The following is a 22602-nucleotide window of genomic DNA, read 5'->3' as shown; positions in this document are numbered from 1 at the left end:
CAGTGCACATTGACATGCATATATATCTACATGCATGCATGCAATGCACACAACACAGGTCTATACCATGCTGCTACACAAAACAATGCAACACACATATACATACAAAATTACACATATATACATTCATATATATGTAGACACACATGGAGAGATTTCTATAACCTGATGCAGTGTCAAGTGAACAGAACCAAGGGAACATCATACACAATAAAAATGATATTGTTTGAGGAAGAACTGTGTTCTCAGCAGGACAATGATCCAATACAATCCCAAAGGACTAATGATGCTATGGAACCAGTCAGGATTACACAAGATTTAGCAACTTCTACATTTAAGGATTGGGGAGCTTGGAATATGCTATCCCAAATGGCAAAGGAGCTAGGATTACAACCAAGAATCACCTATCCAGCAAAATATACAATCGGGGAAAATGGATACTTATTGAAATAAACAGAAGACCTTTCTGATGAAAAGAGCACAATTGAATAGAAAATTTGACCTAAGAGAAAACATTAAGAAGGTAAACATGAAAGAGAAAGCACAAGGATTTCAATAAAGTTTGTTTCCATTTCTACACGGAAAGATGAAGAACTTCAACATTATTAGGGCCGTTAAAAGAGTTTTCATAGAGGTCATGCATGTGAGTTGATTGTGTGTGGAATGGTCTATCCCCTCAAAAAATGAAGAGGAGTCAAAATGAAGTGCTGGAACAGAATTTATTGTGCTTCATCAGAAGTAAAAATGTTGTAAATCTCTATAAATTAGAGAAATGCAAATTAAACAGCTTTGAGATACTGTCTCACAACGATCAGGAAGGATAAACGCTGGGAGTGAGGGGAGAGAGATGAGAGAAAAAAACACACTAATGCACTGTTGATGGAACTCGTCCAACCATTGTAGAAAATTTGGAACTAAACCCAGAAGACTATAAAACACTGCATGCCCTCTGATCCAGCAATATCACGACTAGGTCTATATCCCAAAGTAAACGTAAAACATTTATTTGAACAAAAATATTGACAGCAGCTCTTTTTGTGACAGCAAAGACTTGGAAATTGAGGGGATGTCTAAGATGGAGAATGGCTGAACAAGTTGTGAAAGAGATGAGAAAGAGGATGCACTGAGAGAAAGGTGAAGGAAAAGGCAGAATGGGGAAATTTTACTCACATTAATGAAAATATGCAAGGAAGAGCTTTTATAGTAAAGGGGGAAATGACAGGGGGTGGTACCAATGTTTGGATCTTACTCTCATTGGAATTGATTCAAAGAAGGAGGACAATATATACATGTGTATAGAAATGTGGCTTACTCAGATGGGGAAAAGGATGAGAAATAGGGAGGCTGATAAGGGGCAGAATGGGAATTAAGGGAAGTAGTGGTTAGGAGCAAAATAGAGTTGGGGAGAGAAAGGATAAAAAAAGAGAATCAAAAGATAAAACAGGAAGGCAATTACACATTTGAGGGTCATAACTGAACATGAATAGGATGAGTGCAGTCATAAAACAGAAGCAGAGGTCAGGGTGGATTAGAAACCAGATCCAACAATGTGTTGTTTAGAAGAGATGCACTTGAAACTGACATGTGGCTATAAAACTGTACAAACCCTCTGATCCAGCAATATCATGACTAGGTCTATATCCCAAAGTAAAAGTAAAACATTTATTTGAACAAAAATATCAACAACAGCTCTTTTTGTGGCAGCAAAGACTTGGAAATTGAAGGGATGCCTAAGATGGGGAATGGCTGAACAAGTTGTGGTATACGATTGAAAAGGAATACACTTGTGCAATAAGAAATGACAAGGGAGGTGGTTTCAGAAGAATTATGGCAAGACCACGAATAGATGCAAGGTGAAGTGAGAAGCGCTGGAGATCATCCCACTCACAGCAGTGTTGTCATGATGATCCACTGTGAGAGCCTGGGCTACTGTGATTCATGCAGTCATCCAAGATGGGTGTAATGTTCTGTTCTCTAAATTGTGATTGTTCTCTGGGAGCAGATCTCTTGAAGAGCTTCTGGAGGCAGCCTTAATTTCAGTTCAGTTCAAATAATCACCTCAAATGCAGCCAGGAGTTAAGTTCCAGATCCTTTATTGTGTCCTTCAAAATCCTGAATCTTTTCCTGGGCCCCGGTTAGCTTTAGTAGAGGCCTATTTCTCTTCTTGGCTCCCGAGAGCTCTTGTCTGAATGTCTCTGAATCCAAAGGTTTGTCCTTCAGCCTCCAGACTCTCATCCTCCCAATGTCTCCAGCCAGCATAAATGTGGAAGTTGGAATGAATCTTGACTCTTCCTCCCAGAGAGTGGGCTTGTCCTTTTAATTGCTCTCTTAAAGGCGTGAAAGGTGTGAACTCTGAACTAGAGAATTGTTAAGTACCATGCTAAATTAGACAACTGACTTAGCACCTTGTAAGAATCCTAACAGATGGGGACAAAGGACTCAGGATGAAAGAATGCTATACATCTCCAGAGAGAGGATTGAAACTGAGTGCAAACTGAAGTATGGCTCTTTGTAATGGGCACTCCTTCCTGGATGGAGATGAGTGACACTGGTACTCCTGGATCTTTGTAATGGGCATTCTTTCTTGGATGGCAATGAGTGACGCTGGTACTCCTGGATCTTTGTAATGGGCACTCACTCACAGGGGGCAATGGGTGATGTTGGCACTCAGCACTAGGCAGAAAGGACTCCTCCTACAGGGAAGGAGCTCCCATGCCTGGGGATCTTTGAGAAAAGACTTGATGGCTACCCATGGAAGGTGTTAGACACACAGCATGGTCCCTTACAAATCTGTTTTAGTGGTGCAGGGGAGGAGGCTGAGCTCAAGCTTCTTCCAAAATGACCTGACCCCTTGTTTCGGATGACTGATGATCTCTGGGTCATGTCCTCACCTTCCCTCAGGTCAGCTGCTCCCAGAGAAGCAGCATGGAATAGCAACTAGAGTTCTGGGCTGGAGTCAAGAGGACCTCAGAGCAGGTGAGCCCCAAGACCTTTTGGTCCTTTTGGAAGGACCAAAGGGAGTGGGAAAGGTCAAGTGAGGGAGGAGGGAAGAAGGGGCAACTGATGGAAAGAGAGGATGGCCAATGAGGGGAGGGGAAGCCAATGGAGGGGGAGGGGCAGTTCTTTGCTTTCTGACTCTCTCTGCAAGCTGAGGAAAATATGGATCCAGGGCCCCGGATCAGGATGACTCACTACAGTCTACATAGCCCAAGTCTTAATCCAGTTGGGAAAGTCTGAGTAAGGCACCAGCCAGGTGGCGGGCCCCATGTTGGGTCTTGTGGGTGAGCCAAAAGCATCCCGCCTCTGCACAGACTTGTGATACTGGCTGGGGATCAGGAGGGGGCTGGGCCAGGGAAAGGGGCTCCAGAAGGCAGTCCTCAGTTGGGGGGCATCAGAAAGGCTTCTCAGCTGGAGGCCGGGCCTTTGGCTGGTGGGGGATCCCAAGCTGGGGGGGTGAGCACGGAGCATGCCACAGGCCTGGCGGGTAGCCCTCATGAAAGACTGGAGGCAGGAAACTGGTTCGGGAGCTCTGAGGAGATCAGCCTGGAACAAGTTCCAATCCCAAGGAGAGCTGGCTTACCGGGCGGTTGGCTCAGGGTGGCTGGCTCAGGGAGGCCTCTGGACCACCTCCTGGGCTGGACAGGTGGGGCTTGTGTTTATAAACAGGTTCAAGTCTTGAGGGGCTGCTGAGGTACAGACCCCGCTGCTTAACCAGCTGGGTTGTGGACCACAGACAGTGGGGCGTGATGAGCCTTGAGCTCAGGAGGTCTGAGCAGATGGCATTCCCTCTGGGAGCCTCAGGGTCCTTATCTGGTGATTGGGGTCAGCAATCTGTGCAATTTCCCTCCCAGGGCAGATCATGAGTCCAGAGGGCCCAAGAAGAGCTTTTCTGCCTTGCTGCAGGAAGCCTGGTGGTCAGCACCCTTGGGCCCGGCTGGCTCGCTGCTCAGCTCCTGGGGCTATGATGCCTGAGAGGAGACTTGTGGGGCTTCTGATGGGAGGAGCATGGCTCCCCTCTCCCCCCCCCCCCCGTCCCGGGGCTGTCTGCAGAGGTTAGGCTGGACAGACCAAAGGAAGGGCCTGGGGGAGACTAGGGGGCCAGGAGGCCTCAGTCACCAAGTTTCCTCTCAAGCTGCCTGACTAGAGCTGGGCCGAGCCCCATCATCCCAAGGCATGGGTGTTCTGGCCCGCCCATGGAAAACCACAGATAGCTTCAGCATCCTGGCCAGAGCCCACCCATACAGTTCCCCCCCAGAGGCCAGCTGGTAGCCGGCCTCTGCCCACGCCCAGCTCAGTGCCCTTGGGCCACCCCTCCCCTCAGCCCTACCCCTTCCTGGAAAAGTTGGCAGCCCAGAGGGGCACTGGAATGGAACTTCTGATTTGTGGCCTCTGAAGACACTCGTAGGAAGTGACCCGAGGCAGCCCTGGGAGGGGAGAGGCGCTCCCTGGGGCAGCCCTGGCCCGCTCCAAGCTCAGCACCCAGGGTTTGGAGGCCAGGGGTTCAGGGGTTTTGCAACATGAGCTGAGGCAGCCAGAAAGCAGGGGCCCTGCCCCGTGTGGCTCAGGCAGGGCCGGCAGAGCTGAGATTCAGCAGACACTGCCTTTATGGAATCCAGACTCCTTCCCCTCACCCACAAATCCTGAGTCCTAGGCTGGGCTGGAACTTCGGGCCAAGTGACAAGGGGCTTCCCCTTGGAGCCCATTTCCACCTCTGCCTACAGGGCTGTGCTCCCTGAGAGTGTGCCGGGACACGTCCCCATCAGGCCTGTTGCTCAGTTTTCAGTGTGAGCACGGCAAGCCTTGGCTATTGGCCCACACTGCCAGCTAGGGCTGACTGGGGGATAGTCCAGTCTTTTTTTTTATTCTAGCTTTTCATTTACATATGCATAGGTAATTTTTCAGTATTGACAATTTCCAAACCTTTTGTTCCACCTCCTCTTTCCCCCCACCTCCTCCCTCAGATGGCAGGGTGACCAATACATGTTCAATATGTTAAGGTATAAGTTAAATACAATATAAGTGTACATGTCCATACTGCTGCACAAAAAGAATCGGACTTTGAAACAGTGTACAATTAGCTTGTGAAGGAAATCCAAAATGCAGGCGGACAAAATTAGAGGGATTGGGGATTCTCTGTAGTGGTTCATAGTCATCTCCCAGAGTTCTCCCACTGGCTGTAGGGGGTTCAGTTCATTACTGCTCTACTGGAACTGATTTGGATCATCTCATTGTTGAAGATGGCCATGTTGGGATGGTCCAGTCTCAAAAGCCTAGGAGTCCATGATGACAAGGAGTGCTCTAGTCCTTCCTAGGAGAGCTGGCTCTTAAGCATTTCCCAGCATGCCTCAGGCTGGATGGTCTTTGGATTCCTCTAACACTAGCACCTCCCAGGTACTCTGGGTCCTTTTTTCTGCCCTCCCTTTAGAACCTCTCACACTGGAAAAGGTGCTGAGGGACAATTCCATCCACCCTGGCCTGGAATAAGACAGCCCTGGGGTGAAAGACATTCCTGTGGGCTGAGCCCTGAGGGATTTCATTCCAAGGAGAAGCTCCTCCTCCCCTGCTACCCCCAAACTTCATCTGTAATGGCCACGGGAGTTTCAGGGGATTCACTTCAGCCAATCTCCAGCCCAGCCAAGCCTGGCAAGGCTATGTCAAGTCCAAAGAGAGCTCCAAGTGCCCCAGAATCCCTCAGAATCCTCTCTGACCAAGGAGGTGACCTGAGGCTGGGAGAAGTATGTCAGAGTAAAGAAAGGCTGTGGTCCTGTGCACAAAACTGAGACAGAAGCCTCAGGAGGCAGCAGCTGCACAGAATGGAGCTCAGATCCAGCCTCTTCTAAAGTCTGCAATGGAATAACTGAGGCTAGATGCTGTAGAGCAGGGGTTCTCAAACTATGGCCCGCGGGCCAGCTGAGTCCCACTGAGGACGTTTATGCGGCCAGCCTGGTTATGGCAAATGGGCTGAGGGGTGGAGACAGAGTGTGACCTTTTGTTTTTACTATAGTCCGGCCCTCCCACAGTCTGAGGGACAGTGAACTGGTCCCCTATTTAAACAGTTTGAGGACCACTGCAGAGCTATCCCAATAGCTGAGGCTAGGTGAGTCTAGCTGAAGTCCACTGGTGATCCAGTCAGGGTCAAGCCCACAGCTGTGTTGCTCCAACCCAACTCCAGGTCAGGAATTTGCAAAGCACAGACCAGGAGAACAGACATTGCTCTGGGTTAGACAACTTTGGGTGCACCGAAAGCTTGCAGGTCTCCCAGGCTGAAACCCTTGAAGAACCCAGCTGGGTCATGATAAAAAGTGCTAGTAGGGTGACTGACATGCTCAAGAGACAAACTCGGGAGGGAAAAATGGCTCTAAACCAAAGCCTTGAAGGAAAATATAGCCTGGACACAAACTCAGCTAGAACTCCTGTATGAGATGAACCAAGAGTCTTCAAATGATTTTCCGGAAGAATCGATAAGAATATATTAGAAAAGAAAGGGTTATGAAGGAAAAAACTTAGAAAGGGAATCAACAGCTTAGCATGAGGTACAACAAACTTACCAAACAAACATAGTCCCTAAAAATGAGAATGGACCAAAATAAAAGTTACTGACTCTATGCCACAGCAAGAAACAGTAAACAAAGTAAAAAGTTTGGAAAATGGGAGAAAATGTAAGGTATATCATATAAAAACCATTGATGAACACCAAATATCTACATATCAAATAGATGTGAAATGTGCGCCCACACACATATCGTATCTAGATACTTAATGGAAAATTTTTAATTATGGAGAACTTTAGTGTACCATTTTTAGACCTAGAGAAATCAAACACAAAAAAGTTAAGGACCTGAATAGAATTTAAGAAAAGTTAGATATGAGAGACTGGAGGCAAAACCAAGATGGAGTAAAGGCAGGAATTCACCCAATCTCTCCCTCAAATTACTCCAAATTCCTTTAATAACTCTAATCAAATTTTAGAATGTCAGAACCCCCCCAAATATGGAATAGAATGTTTTCTAGCTGAAGGCAACTTAGAAGCTCAGCAGAAAAGGTCTGTTAACACTGTGGTGCAGTCCTGGTGCAGGCTGATGCTCCAGCTCAGGCCCCAGTGTCAGCAGGATAGAGCCTCTGAATCTTAATAAGCAACAGTACTGATGGCTTCTGCACCTCTTGGCCTGGAACACCAGGGAAAATCTGGAAGGTCATTGGAAAAGCCCTGTGGCAACTGGGTAGGAGTCAGTATAGTGCCAGTGCAGGCAGTCCCCCCAATCAGCAAAGCAGAACTCTGTTACTTTAGCACACTAGATCTTACGGCTACAGCAGGGTGAGGACACTCCTAACAATTCCAGGGTAGAAAAGAGGATTTATGCTTAGATCCCTAGAAGAATCTCTGAAAACAGCTATACAAAACCCCTGAAGTTTGGGACAGTGCATCTTCTGGAAAGAGAGCCCTACTTAATGACGTCATGAAAAATCAAGCTACAATAAAGCAAAACCAAAAAAAATGAAAAAATAGGGAAAAAATAGAAATAGCTCCTTGGAAAAAACAACTGACCTGAAAAGTAGATCCAAGAGAGATAATTTAAAATTATTGGTCTATCTGAAAGCCATGCTCAGCAAAAGAGACTTGACATCTTTCAAGAAATTATTAAGGGGCAGCTAGGTGGTGCAGTGGATAGAACACCAGCCCTGAAGTCAGGAGGACCTGAGTTCAAATTTTTATCTCAGACACTTAACACTTCCTGTGTGGCTCTGGACAAGTCACTTAATCCCAATTGCCTCATCAAAAAAAAAAAAAGAAAAAAATTATCGAGGAAAACTGTCCTGATATTCTAGAATCAGAGGGTAAAATAGAAATTGAAAGAATCCACAATTGCTCTGAAGGACTTATGATGGATGAAAAATCCTACCTGTACCAAAATAAGAAATTGAATGTTTTGGATACAGATTAAATCATATTCTCTCTTTAAAAAACAATCACTTCTGATGGATGTGGCCATTTTCAACAATGAGATGAACCAAATCAGTTCCAATAGAGCAGTAATGAACTGAACCAGCTACACCCAGCAAAAGAACTCTGGGAGATGACTATGAACCACTACAGAGAATTCCCAATCCCTCTAATTTTGTCCACCTGCATTTCTGATTTCCTTCACAGGCTAATTGTACACTTATTTCAAAGTCTGATTCTTTTTGTACAGCAAAACAACTGTTTGGACATGTGTACATATATTGTATTTAATTTATACTTTAACATATTTAACATGTATTGGGGGGGAAGGAGGGGAAAAATTAGAATAAAGGTTTGGCAATTGTCAGTGTTGTAAAATTACACATGCATATATCTGGTAAATAAAAACTATTATTTTTAAAAAATTAAATTAAATTAAAAACACCTCTCGAGCATTTTTTTTTTTAAATTAGGATGTAAAATATGTTTTCTTTCACAACATGACTTTTATGCAAATGTGTTGCATAACTTCATATGTGATTTCTTAATGGGGATTGGGATTGGGGATAAGGGAAAGGATCTAGAACCCAAAAGTTTTTTGAAAAATATAAAAAATATTTTAAATGCAATTGGGAAAAATATTAAATAAATTTTTTTAAAAGATATGAGAGCCCTTTAGTGACTATTGAGTGGCAATAGAATTATAAAGCTCTTGTTTATAATCTAAGCTTTAATACCACTTTTATGAAAATTGATCATGTAAAAGGACATAAAATTTAATAGATGCAAAGAAGCAGGATGTTAATGATAATACAATACAATTATACTCAATAAAGGGACACTTGAAGTGATTGAAATTAGAGATCAAAAAAATTAATCCTAAAGAATGGGTGAGTCAAAGAACAAATTCTAGAGACCATAGATAATTTCATTAAACAGGGTAAGCAATGAGAAGATATATTTAAAAAAACAAACAAAAAACTTTAGATTCAGCCAATATTGTTGTTGGAGGAAATTTTATATCTTTATATACTTTCATCAACAAAAGAGAGGAATAAAAAGAGTCAATGAATTTAGTGTAAAAAAAAAAGAAAATCAAATTTTTTTAAAATCTCAAAAAATAAAATAGAAATAATGAAAAGTAAAGAAGAAATTGATGAAATTGAAAGCATAAAACCTCGATGGAATGAATAATAACCAGGAGCTGTTTACGAAACACAATAAAATAGATATACCATTGGCTAATTTGTTTTATAAATGAGAAACAACAAATGATCAGAATCAAAGAAAAAGATTAATACAAATAAGAAATAAAGGAAATTATTAGAAATTGTTTTGCCCAATTATATGCAATAAAACTGCCAGTCAAAATAAAATTGATGAATACAACAATATACAATTCTCGAGATTTACAAAACAAGAAATAGAGGACTTAACATCACCTCAGAAAAAAAAAAATGAACAAGCCACAGATGAGCTCCCAAAAGTAAGAACAATAGTCACAACCAAAAAAACCGTGGGACCAGAGGATTGTATCAAACAAAGAACAATTAATTCCAGTGTTACATCAGTTACTTGAAAAAAAAAAAAAGACAGGAAAGCACCCCACCAAATTTTTCTGTGCTATAAATATGGTCTTGAAACCTAAACCAGGGAGAGTCAAAACAGAGAAAGAAAACTATAAACCAATATCCCTAATGAATATTGATGTAAATTTTTTTAAATGTAAGTTATTATAGCAACGTATGATAAGTAGCTAGGTGGTACCATAGTGCACATAGAACCATGTTTGGATTCAGAAGGTCTCATCTTTGTGAGTTCAAATCTGATCTCAGAAACTTCCTAGCTATATGATTCTGAACAAGTTACTTCATCCTGTTTGCCTTGTTTCCTAATCTGTAAAATGAGTGACTATTGAGTGGCAACAGAATTATAAAGCTCTTATTTATAATCTAAGCTTTAATACCACTTTTATAAAATTGATCATGTAAAAGGACATAAAATTTAATAGATGCAAAGAAGCAGGATGTTAATGATAATACAATACAATTATACTCAATAAAGGGACACTTGAAGTGATTGAAATTAGAGATCAAAAAAATTAATCCTAAAGAATGGGTGAGTCAAAGAACAAATTCTAGAAACCATAGATAATTTCATTAAACAGGGTAAGCAATGAGAAGATATATTTAAAAAAAACAAAAACAAAAAACTTTAGATTCAGCCAATACTGTTGTTGGAGGAAATTTTATATCTTTAAATACTTTCATCAACAAAAGAGAGGAATAAAAACAGTCAATGAATGGAGAAGGAAATGGCAAACTACTCCAGAATCTCTGCCAAGAAAATTCCAATTAAAGTCATGAAGAGTCATATATAACTGAAAATTATATGAAAACTGAACAGCAACATAGCAACATCTCACAGAGATTACAAGCTATATCCAGGTTGGGTTTATACCAAGATGCAGCATTGAGAAAACAATCAGCATAATTGATTGTATTGATAATAAGAACCACATGATTATGACCATGGATGGCAGAAAATGCTTTTGATACTTCACTCATTTTTGCTCAAATTAAAAAGCTCTAGAATTACAATCACAGATGGGATCTCTCCCAGGGTGCCAACAAGCATCCATCTCATGCCAAGAGGCAACATTCTACATAGCAGGGTCAGTGGTGAAGCAAGGACAGACATCAACATTACCATTTGCAATGGTTTTAGAAATTTGCAGTTTAGCAATAAAACAAGAAAAAAACACCCAAGGGACGAAACAGAGGCAAAGAGAAAGCAAAATGGTTACTTTTTGTAGGTGACATATGACAAATAATTTCACAACAAACTAAAAATGAATTGAGATGTCAGAAAAATTGCAAGAGATAGCCAATCACATAAATCAACCAGAATTTCTATATATTACCAACAAAATCCAGCAATAAAAAAATAGAGAATTTGTATTTAAAATAACTACAGAAAATATAAAAGACTTTCTATTGATCAAAACCTACGCAGGAACTATATGAATACAATTACAAAATAATATGGACAGTTGTGGGGAGCAGTGGATATAAGATGCTAGGCCTAGTGTCAGGAAGACAAATTCAAATCCAGATCACACTGATCAGCAGGTGACCCTGGGCCAGTCACTTCACCTGTTTGCCTCAGTCTTCTCATCTGTAAAAGTGAGGTGGAGAAGGAAATGGCAAACCCCTCCAGGATCTTTGCCAAGAAAACCTCAAATAGAGTCATGGAGAGTCAGATGTGACTTTATGTCCAGCTCCCTCTCCATTGCACCCCTAGAAGCCTGGGACATGGGAGGGGATGGATAGATGATGAAACCCCCTGCTTGGTGCCTGATAGAAGGGTGATGGATCCAGAGTGTACACAGAGGCATGTAGTTTTTAAACTTGGACAAATGTGGAATTGATTTTATTTGCCTATGTATACTTGTTACAAGGGTGGGCAAGATGAGAGTGAGAGAAACAAGACTTTGGTTAATGGAAAGGAAAAATATAACGCCGTCTGGTTCTCATCTGTTTTCCCACAGTGATTCCACATTACTTTCCCTCACTCTTTCTCCTCCACCTTGGCACTCCAAACCCTGCTCTGTGTCTACACTGTGACCTCCAAACACTCAACCTCTCAGTGCTCTCCTAGGCCATCTCCTCTGCACTGGCCACACTCTCTTCCTTTCCCCAGCTTGACTCCTAATTCTATCCTCTTGGGTCTCTGACTCCTTGTCCTCTTGAAGATCTTGCCTCAACAAGTCTCAGCCTTGGGTCACTCCTACCATCTCCCCTTTTGTTCCTGCATACCTGCTGCTGAATGAATCTTGTGAAAAATCACAAACCATGATGGCCGGTTCCCCTATGAGTTTATATTACATAGCCTCAACTGGGCTCTCACTGCTGCTCAGCACATCTCATCTTCCTTATCTTTTCTCTCTCTTACTCTCTATTATAGCTCTTCCAAACCTCCTCAAACCTCCCACAGTTTCTTCTCCCTCCCCCTTCTTAGCTGAAATCCTCTCTTCATAATTTACAGAAGAAATTGTGACCATTCCTTGAGAGCTCCTTCTTCTCTCCTCCTCCTCCTCAGCTGCCATCACTTCTCTCTCTCCTCTCTCATGTCTGTCCCATATGAAGATCCCCTCTTCCTCCTTACCAGAGCAAGTCCTCTAGCTGTACAAGCAATCCCATTCTAGCCCATCTCCTCCACCACCTTGCTCCATCTTCGCTGATCTTCAGATTCTTCCTGACTCCTGGCTGCCTCCCTCCTGCTTGCAAATATGCCCATGTCTCTTCCTCCTGATCCCCCCCTCCCCTATTTCTGCTTTTTGTGGTTAATTTCTTGAGGAAGGACTCTATAACAGACGCCTCTACCTTTTCCTCTTGCTCGCCCCTTAGCTTACTACAGTTTGGTTCCAGCCTCGTCATTCAACCAACGCCTCCCTTCACACTTACTCCACTTGCTTAACTGTCCCCTTGAATGTCCCATCCTCTTCCTCCTTGATCTCTTGGCATCCTTGGACACTTCTCCTTGTGGGCCTTTCTCTTTAGAATATTGTGATCTTCCCTTCTCCTGATTCTCCCCCTATATTTCCGACACGTGCTCCCTCATCCCATCCCTGCTTTCTCTGGCAGCCTGCTCTCTGTAACTGTGGGTGGCCCTGAACACTGTCCTGGCTCCTTTCTCCTCTCCCTCTCATCAGCTTCCATGGATTTGGTAATTTTCTCTCTGCTCACGATTCTCAAATCTGCTTATTTTCCCAACTCTCTGCTGACCTCCAGTCTTGCATCTTCAGCTGCCGATTAAATGGCTCAAACTGGCTGTCACATAGGCACATTAATCTAAGCTTGTCCAGAACTCTTCCCCACCCTAAACACTCCACTTTCCCAAACTTCCCATCATCTTCCTTGTTGCTCAGATGTCACCGTAAGTCCGTGTCAGGTTCTCTATCTGCCACTCTCTCTATCCAATTGGTCCAAACCTGCCAATTTTGCCTTTCCACTAGCCCTTGTTCCCTGCATGGCCACGGTCACTAAATGCTCTAGTACAGGAGCTCATCTGCCTGGACTGCTGGGATAGGTGCTGGTGGGATTGCCTGCTATAAGTCTCTCCCCATTCCAGGCCTCCATTCAGCTTCCTAAAATACATATTACCTCCCCGCTCAACAAACTCCACTGGCTTCCCATTGTGTCTGGGTTCAAACATCAGATCCTCTGCTTGGCCTTCAAAGCCCTTCACAAGCTGGCCATCCCCCCTCCCTCTTTCCAATCTTCTTGCATTTTCTACCCCTCTGTGGTCCAGTGAGGCTCACTGGCCTCTTGACTGTTCCCCGAGTGAGACCCTCCATCTCTCATCTCTGGGCACTTTCTCTGGCTGCCTCCCCCCACCCCCAGCTGGTACTATCCCTCCTCTCTCTGCATCCTAGCTTCAGATTCCAGCCAACATCCTGTGTTGGACAAGAGCCTTCCCTGACCCTCCTATGAGTGCTGTCCTAGACAGCTCCATTTTCCCCTCCCCAAAGCTTGCCCGTACCATGTCTGCCTGTGTCCCAGGCTGGGACAGCCTCCAGAGCAGACACTGTCACCTGCATTTTGTCTCCCCGGCTCTCAGCCTGTGCTGGGCACATTGTGAGCGTTTAGTTGACAATGGATGATTTCAGAAAGGGCTGGAGAGACTTATAGGAACTGATGCTGAGTGAAGTGAGCAGAACCAGGAGATCGCTGTTCATAGTAATAGCAAGAGTGCATGATGATGAACTATGAGAGACTTAGCTCTTCTCAGCAAGGAGATGATCCAAAACAATTTCCAGCCTTTGGATCCTCATCCAGAGAAAGAATGATGGAAGCAGACTATTTTCACCTTTTTTGTTTGCTTTTTCTTTCTTGATTTTTCTTTTACAATATGATTAATATGGATTTTTTTTTTTTTTTTTTTTTTTTTTTTTTTTTTTTTTGGCTAAAGCAATTGGGATTAAGTGACTTGCCTAAGGTCACACTGCTTGGAAGTATTATGTGTCTGAGGTCAGATTTGAACTCAGGTCCTCCTTCCTATGGCTTTCTTAAACTCAATAAGTCAAAAGTAGAACTTATTCTTTCCCTATGAACCTTCCCCACATCCTCCCTTCCCTATTACTGTTCATAATAACACTATCCTCCCCATCTCTCAGGTTCCCAAGTTAGGTTTGTCATAGGTTTCTCACTATCTCTCACTCCCCCTATGTCTAAGTCTTTCAATTCTGCCTTTGCAACATCTCTTCTCCATTTCTTCTTTGCAACATCTCTTGTCAATTTTACTACATTTCTTGTCCATTTTTCTTCTGTAACATCTCTTGTCTGTTTCTCCTCAGCAATATCTTGTTTGTTTCTCCTCTGCAACATCTCTTGTCTGTTTCTCCTCAGCAATATCCTGTTTGTTTCTCCTCTGCAACATCTCTTGTCTATTTCTCTTCCGCATCATCTCTTGTCTGTTTCTCCTCTGCAACATCTCTTGTCAGTTTCACTACATTTCTTGTCTATTTTTCCTCTGCCACATTTCTTGTCTGTTTCATTGAAACATCTCTTGTTTATTTCTCTACAGACTTTCTCATCAATTTCACCTCGGCAGCTTCTCTCCAATGCATTCCTTTCTCTTTTCTGGCACTGCCACCCCCAGGTATTGACCCTCATCCCCTGAGACCTGGACCTTTTCAATAGCTGCTAAAAGTCTGCCTGTCTTCATTCTCTCCCCATATCAATGCATCCTCCATTCAGGTACTAAAGGTTTTCTTAAAGCATAGATCTGATGATGTCATTTTCTCTTATTCAATAAACTCCAGTGACTCCCTATTAGTTTTAGGAACAAATATAAAATGATCTGTTTGGCCTTCAAAGCCATTCTTCATAACCTGGCTCCTTCCTACTTTTCCAGTCTTCTTATATATTATTTCCATCCAAGTGACACTGGCTTCCTGGACATTGCTCCAACAAGACCCTGGAACTCTGGGCCTTTTCCCTTGATGTCCTCCAATACCAGGAATGTACTCCCTTCTCCTCAGCTCTACCTCCTGGTTTCCCTGTATTCCTTCAACTCTTAGCTAAAGTCCCCACTACTGCCAGAACCCTTTCCCAGTCCCACTTGATCTTAGTGACTTCCCTCTAATGTTATCCTTAATCGAATTTGCATATATCTTGTTTGTATCTGGCTATTTTTATCTTATTTTCCCCACTGGACTGGGAGCCCCTTGAGGGCAGGGACTTGCCTTTTGCCTTTCTCTGTATGCCCCTCATTTAGATCAGGACCTAAAAGTTAGTAGGTGCTTTTAATAATTGCTAATTGACTTGATTTCCCATTCTAGATCTCCTCCACGTACCCTGTGAGGACCTCCTCCTGCCTTTGCCTTTGCTCTGGCTTTCCCTCATGTTTGAAATGCCCCCTTCCTCAGGTACTCCTCTTAGAGGCTAATTCATTTAAAGTTCAGCCCAAGGTCATTTTCTATAGAAACCCTGTCCTGATTGCTCCCAACTCCGTCCCAGCTTCCGGAGACTTCTTATCAAAATCCCTTTGTACCCACATCTTGTATATCTATAGCAACATATATGATTCTCCTTCATTAGTTGGGAGGCCACTCATGAGCAGGCCTGTTTCACTTTTGTCTTTACATCCCAGGGCCCAGCTGGGACTGGACTGGAACAACTGATGCTTGTCAATTGATTCACTTGTTGAGAGCTGGGGTTTGTGTGGGAGTGGGGAAGGGTAAATTGGCATTGGGGCCAGAAGGTGATGGCCACTGGAGCCCAAGAACTCATATCAAACACCAAACCAGGCGACTCTGCAGGGAAAGAGCCGGGGAGGGTGCGCTATCTCAGAGGAAAAAAGCAATTTTCATGAGCAGGTGATGACCCCTCTGAGGGGTGAAGCAATCTAGTCTTCCCTTCTTGATGGTTGACCTTAGAAGCAGCTCAGGGAGAAGTTGCCCTGCTTGGACTTTTTGGGAAAGGTTCCTGAGTTCTCCTTCCCTCGGTCCCTTCCTAGTCACCAGACTAAGCACCTGCTGCATTCTTGGGGCCAGAGAGGGGACATCAGGCTGTTCACAGGATTTTGGACTAGAAGAAGCCCCAGTGAACAAAGCAGGAAACTGAGGAAGCTTAGCCAGAGTGAGGCGCCTGCCCGAGATCAGAGAGGGAGGGAATGTCAGAGGCAGGGCTGCCACCAAGCCCCCTGCACCACACTCCAGGGTGATTGCTTTCCCCTTGCTGGCAGCCTCCCCAGCCACATCTCTCTTTACCTGAAACCCTGTGAAGCTTGGAAATGGGGAGACTTGGGAGCCAAACAATCTCCAAACCCAGGATTGCTGGGAGAGAGGGCAGGCCGAAGGCTGCCTCCCCCCTCCCCAGTGGAGGAGCCTTCCTTCCCAGAAGAAGCACCCCCCCACCAGAAGCTGGGGAGTTGTCTTGTCTATTCTGTGGGATACCTCAGTGGTTCCCCTTGGAGCTGAACTTGAGTGTTACCCTGGCCCGTCTGGGAGCTTTGGGTCTAAATCCATCCTGGGAGACCAAGTGATGCAGCCCCAAGGGACTGGAGTGAGATGGGGTGGAATGGGATGAGAACTCAGAGAGATGGAGGTTTGATAGAGGAACAGAGTAAATCAAGAAGAGCATGGAGGGACCTCTGGGGTGTAGGGACCTGCCCAGGATTCCTGGGGGGAATTCTCTCCCCAAAGGCTGCAAGATCATTTGTAATCTGTGAGTGTTGGGGAAGGCAGTATCTGGTGTCCCCCTGACCCAGAGGAGGGAGGAGCAGGAAAAGACCCAGTCTGCCTTCTTTTAAGGATGTTTGAGCCATGAGTGGGCGCTGTGTGGACCCTGATGATGGAGAGCCCCTCTGCCAGCCCCAGTGCTGGGCAGTGGCTTTCAGGAGCAGCAAACTCCCGGGGAGGCTAGGAGAGGGCAGCTCACCTCCGGCCTTCCCCTACCATTTCTGCAGCAGACTTTGTCCAGGAGAGCCCTGTGCTCTGCCATCCCCTTGCCCAATCTCCCGTGAGACCAGCGTGACCCAGAGCCCATGCCCCATCCTAACCGGGCTGTGCCCCAGACATGCCAGGGCCCTGCCAGTTCTGTCTGGCCTTTCCACTATTGTAGAAGTTACTTCGTGTGCCCAAATGAGCTCACTTCTCCCAGGCCTTCTGGCTGGGCTTTGCTTCCCAGGGGCTCGCTGTGCCAGGCTCTTTGAGATAGGCCAGGAGGATGCCCAGGCTGGAGCAGAAGCTCCGCCGTCCTGGCTGAAATTGGGGAAGGAATGGGGCCTCGTACCTGCCGGTGAGGCCCTTCTCCAGGTAAAGGGTGCCTCTCTAGCGACCGCCCTGTGATTTATTGGATGCTGAGCCTGGGAGCAGGGCAGTCCCAGTTCCTCCGTCCCATTCATCACACTTAACCATGTGAGACGGCTGTTTGCCCAGTGGATGTCTGCTGGCCAAAGACCCAGCTCTCCTTCCCACGGGGGTCGGGAGCCCGCTCAGAAGTTAGGGGCACCCCCGGTTCTCCCCTTCCCCACGTTCTGCCGTGCTCGAGAGCTGCCCCTCGGACAGAAGGCGGGCACACTCACCTGTACCATGCAGGGCCCCCCAGCAGAGCAGAAGGAATGGTGCCCATGACCAGACCATGGCAGGGCCCGAAAGGGAGAGACCGCTTCCTCTTTGTCCTCCGCTCTCCTCCTCCTCAGGACCGCCTTGGACAGCGGGTCCTGCTCTGCGGGCACTGAGGAGACCGCCACCCTCTGAGCCTGCCCCGGAGGCTGGGACACCTTATGTACTGCAGGTGGGGCCCTCCCTCCTTCTCAGGAACCTCGGGGATTACAACAGCTGGCAGAGGCGGGCCGGGGCCAAACAGGATTTGCTCTTTATCGGCAGCACACCTCAGCGGTGTTTGGAAAGCAGAGCGGGCACCCCTCTCACCTCCCGCACCATCCCTGCTGTGCCCCCTCGGGCTCTCTTCAAACAGAATCCTGCGTGCGGCCGGGAGGGGGGCAGGTGGGAGGGGCTGCTGCCCAGCTTGGAAGAGCCCCGCAGAGGGGGCGCGGCTCCTCAGCACCAACTGCTGGCATCCCCCGGCCCGGTGCCTTGTACCAAGGTTGGGTGAGGGTCACCCTCTGCAGGGTATAGAATATGGCTGCCCTCTGACCCAAAGCCCCTTTCACTGTTTGTCCCAGGGACGGAAAAGCCTCCAGCGTCAATGCGCTCCTTTAGCAAGGTCTTGGGTGGTCGGCCGGGCCAGGGGGTGACCATGGAGGGCCAGGCTCGGGGAAATCCCAAGGGGAGACCTCCTGAGTGAGTGAGTGAGTGAGTGGTTTCCTGTGGGGCAGGGAAAGGCAGGGCAGCCCCCGGGCTGGACTGCGCCCAAGGAAAGGGAAGGCACAGAGAGGGGTACCCGATCACTGGCAATGTGGCGCTCAGCTTTGTTGAGGGCCAGCCCTCCAGGGAGGGACGGGCCTGCCGGGGCCCTCAGGAGCCTCCAGCCCCTGCCCCTGTGCATGGCCTCCCCCAACATCCCCTACCTCAGGGGCTGCCAGCCTTTGCCCATCTCCTGCCAAGGCTGCCCTGGGGGACGGGCCATTTCACACAAGCTCGGTGCCGGGCACACAGTAGGCCCACGGAATGTTCACTGATTCTCCTGCACTGGCAGCGTTCCTGGTCCTGCCTGCCCCGAGGCGCCCAGGAATCAGCCCCAGCCTCAGAGCCTCAGGGCCAGGGGCCAGGCCTGGATCCTCCTGGGCCTTTCCAGGTGTCTGGGCACCTGGAAGTGCTTAGTAAATATTTGCTGAATGAGTGAATGAATGAATGGATGAATGGAGAGCAGGCCCAGAGGGAGGACAGCCGAAGACGAGGGCCGCTGATTAGCTCCTGCAGCAGCTCGAGGCCCCGTGGCTCCCGGGCTCTGGGACTTTAAAACTGCACTAGAACTTATGGGACACCCGAGGCTATAAAAGAGGCTCATCCAAGCTTGTTGGAAGGAAATCTTCCCACTGAAGAGGGTTGTCCCAGCACAGACAAGGAAGGGTTACTCCCGGAGACTCTGGGGTCCCCGCACCCGGGGCTTCCCAGCAGAACCACTGCGGGCCCTCTCTTCAGCTGGCAGGAGCGTGGCTGGTGGGAGCTGCCCCGATATCTGAGACCGGTAACGAGCCCTCTGGAGTCCCGGCTCCTGGACGCTCTGGCAGCAGCTGGTCAGGATCTCAGCAAACCTCAGGGTGTTGGGTGAAGGTCAGGTCCTGTCGTGGAGGAGGAGGAGGAGTCCCTGGTCAGAAGGGACTCCAGGGATGGAGAGCTTCTGGGGCTGGCGGTGGATGCGAAGCTGGCCGTCTGGGAGCACCATCTCCCAGGACCTCATGAGAAAGGTCCTCTCCACATTGCCAGACCCATTATACAGCTAAGGAACCTGTGGCTCCGAGAGCAGAACTAAGCAGATGATCAGTGTCACAGGCAGAATCCCACCCCAGATCTCCTGCCTGAAGAAGCAATAAAGCCCCACAGGCTTCTGGGTCAGTCCACAGCCACATGCATTTATTAAGTGCTTGCTGTGTGCAGCCCACTGTGTAAAGCATTGGGGATACACATGCAAGCAAAAAGACAGTCCCTGCCCTCCAAGAGTTTCTCTTCTAGCCAGAGAAGGCTAAAAGGTGCCAAGGAGAGGAAGATGGAGGTCTTCCCTCTGGAGACACAGATGCCTTCATCTTCTCTAATGGCCAGTTTTGGCTTGGGTCAGACCTCTCGAACCCTCTCGCTGGGGCAGGGGGTATGGGACTGGGCCTGGCTTCTGGGGAAAGAGTGAATGATTCCCCCTGATTCCTTTACCCCGGAGAAGATGATCCCACTGGGCACTGCCCTGGGCAGACCTCATTGGGATGACGGTGTCAACTTTGGGAGGGCAGCCAGGATGGGGAAGGCTAATTTAGCTTGACCTCTGAGTTTGTGAAGGAGAAGAATGTCCAACAAGGGAGAAAGGTAGGCTGGGTCAGGTTGTGAAGCACTTTAAACACCAGACAGCTGGTATTTGATATTTGATAGAGTTACACTCAGGAATTTGTTGGGCTGGGGAGAAAGAAAAGCTCATTAGTGACTGTATGGAGAGAGGAGACAATTAAGACAGGGAGATGCTTAGGGGCCATGAAATAGTCCAGGACAGAGATGATGAGTGCCTGGAATAGGATGGTCACTCTGTGAGAGAGTATGTGTGTGTGTCTGTGTGAGTGTTTGTGTGTGTGTGTGTGTGTGTGTGTGTGTGTGTGAGAGAGAGAGAGAGAGAGAGAGAGAGAGACAGAGAGAGAGAGAGAGAGAGACAGAGAGAGACAGAGAGAGACAGAGAGACAGAGAGACAGAGAGACAGAGACAGAGAGACAGAGAGAGAGAAAGAGATGTGTAGGATGTGTGTATATGTGTTTGGGGAGAATGTGTGTTTGTGTGTGAGAGTGTGTATGTATGTTTGTGAGTGTGTATGGGTGTGTGTATATGTGGACCTCTCAGGTATTTTAATTTCTCTACAACTTGATTTTTATAATTTTGTTACATTTGCTTTTTTTTTAAATTTTAAATCTGTGTTTATTCTTTTGGTTGACATTATTAAAGTTACTATGTAGATAGCTCTCTTGACTCTGCTGACTTTACTCTGCATTAGATCATGTAGATCTTTCCAAGCTTCTCTATATCCATCACAGACATAATTTCTTATAATACAATAATATTCCATTACATGGACTGCCATTCCCCAATTCATGGACTTCTATTTTGTTCCTAATTCTTAGTGATCATAAAAGTACTGTTGTAACTATGTTATGGGGACTTTCTTCCTATGGATGGCTTCCTTGGGCTATAAGCCCAGTAGTAGAATCTCTGGTTCAAAGGCTATAGACTTTAAGCCACTTATTTGCATGATTCCAAAGTGCTTTCCAAAATGGTAGCAAGTATTAGTGTGCCTGTCATTCCACAAGTCCTTGTCCTTCTCCAAAGTGGACATTTTGACCAATTTTCAGTGAAGCGAAAGCTCAGGGTAGTTTCCATATTTATTTCTTTTACTACTAGTGATTTTGTCATTCTATTGTGTAGTTTTGAACACTTTGCAGTCTTTGTTTTAAGAACTGTCCCTTTGATTATTTCTCTATTTAGGAATAGCATGTGTGTATGTATTTGTGTGTGTGTGTGTGTCTGTCTCTCTCCTCTCCTTTTCTCTGTCTCTGTTTCTATCTCTCTATTCACACATAATTATAAATATATTTGTATATGAATATGAATATATAGTCTTGGATAGCAAATCTCTTCTTGTCTTGGGCGCATTAATGTTTAATGTGCAGAAGTTTTTCAGTTTCAAGTAATCAAAGGTAATGATTTTAGCCTTTGTAATCGCCTTTATCTCTTGTTTGATTAAGAATACAGAGAGAAGTGTAAATCTCAGTGTCTGTCTCTTTCTGTCTCTGTTTCTCTTCTCTGTCTCTGTCTTTCTCTCTCTTTTTTAATGTTAAGTGCATTATCCACTAATAATGTACTGTGGGATGTAGTATCTAAGTCTAATTTTTGCCACTCTGCTTTCCAGTTTTCTTTAAACTTCAAAAATCAAGTAAGAAGGTTTTTCTTAAGTAATTTGTGTTTTACAGACAGCAGTTGATAGAATTCTGAGCTGTAGTCAGGAAGACTCATCTCTCTGAGTTCAGATCTGGCTCAGAAACTTACTAGTTGTGTGACTGTAGGCAAGTCACTTAACCCTGTTTGCCTCAGTTTCCTCATCTGTCAAATGAGTTGGAGAAGAAAATAGCAAATCCCTCTAGTCCTTTGTCAAGAATCATAAAGGACTGAAACAAAAATTGATGTTTTCTACTTTATCAAACACTGGTTATTTAGTCCTCTTCTTTCTGATTCTCTCATTGCAGTCTGTTCCCATTAATCTATCTCTTTATTTTTTTTAACCAATATCAGATAATTTTGATGACTATTTTTTCATTTTCCCATTTTTTTTAGTTTTTTATTTTCAAAACAAATATATAAATAATTTTCAACATTCACCCTTGCAAAACTTTGTGTTCCATATTTTCCTTCCTTTCCCCTATCTCTTCCCATAGATGGAAAGTAATCCAATATATGTTAACATGTGCAATTCTTCCATACATATTTTCACTTTTATTATGTTGCAAAAGAAAAATCAGATAAAAATGGAAAAAAATGAGAAAGAAAACAAAATGCAAGCAAACAACAGCAAAAGAATTGAAAACACTACGTTGTGGTTCACGTTCAGTCCCTACAGTCCTGTCTCTGGGTGCAGATGACTCTCTCCATCACAAAACCATTGAGCTGGCCTGAATCACCTCACTGTTGAATAAAGCCAAACCCATCACAGTTGATCATCATATAATCTTGTTGGTGCTGTGTACAATGTTCTCCTGGTTCTACTCACTTCACTTAGCATCAGTTCATGTAAGTCCCTCCAGGCCTCTCTGAAATCATCCTGCTGATCATTTCTTATAGAAAATTAATATTTCATTATATTCATATACCATAACTTTTTTAGCCATTCCCCAGCGATGGGCATCCACTCAGTTTCCAGTTTCTTGCCACTACAAAAAGAGCTGTTATAAATATTTTTGGACATGTGAGTCATTTTCTTTCCTTTAAGATCTCTTTGGGATACAGA

The 22602-nt window shown here is 45.4% G+C and overlaps 1 protein-coding gene across 1 annotated transcript in view; it reads right to left on the bottom strand.

Annotated features, from left to right (window-relative positions):
* MUC6 (mucin 6, oligomeric mucus/gel-forming) overlaps window positions 1-17691 on the bottom strand; it is a 72993-nt gene extending 55302 nt beyond the window's left edge. The window contains exon 1 of the mRNA XM_074273574.1: window positions 17534-17691. Coding sequence (XP_074129675.1) covers window positions 17534-17591 — 58 coding nt within the window. The 5' untranslated portion in view covers window positions 17592-17691. The remainder of the gene's footprint in view (window positions 1-17533) is intronic.
* Between the last annotated feature and the right edge of the window lie 4911 nt (window positions 17692-22602).

The sequence above is a fragment of the Sminthopsis crassicaudata genome, chromosome 6, assembly GCF_048593235.1.
Source record: "Sminthopsis crassicaudata isolate SCR6 chromosome 6, ASM4859323v1, whole genome shotgun sequence".
Classification (NCBI taxonomy): domain Eukaryota; kingdom Metazoa; phylum Chordata; class Mammalia; order Dasyuromorphia; family Dasyuridae; genus Sminthopsis; species Sminthopsis crassicaudata.
The sequence above is the reverse complement of the archived record's forward strand: the minus strand, read 5'-3'. Positions and strand labels throughout refer to the sequence as shown.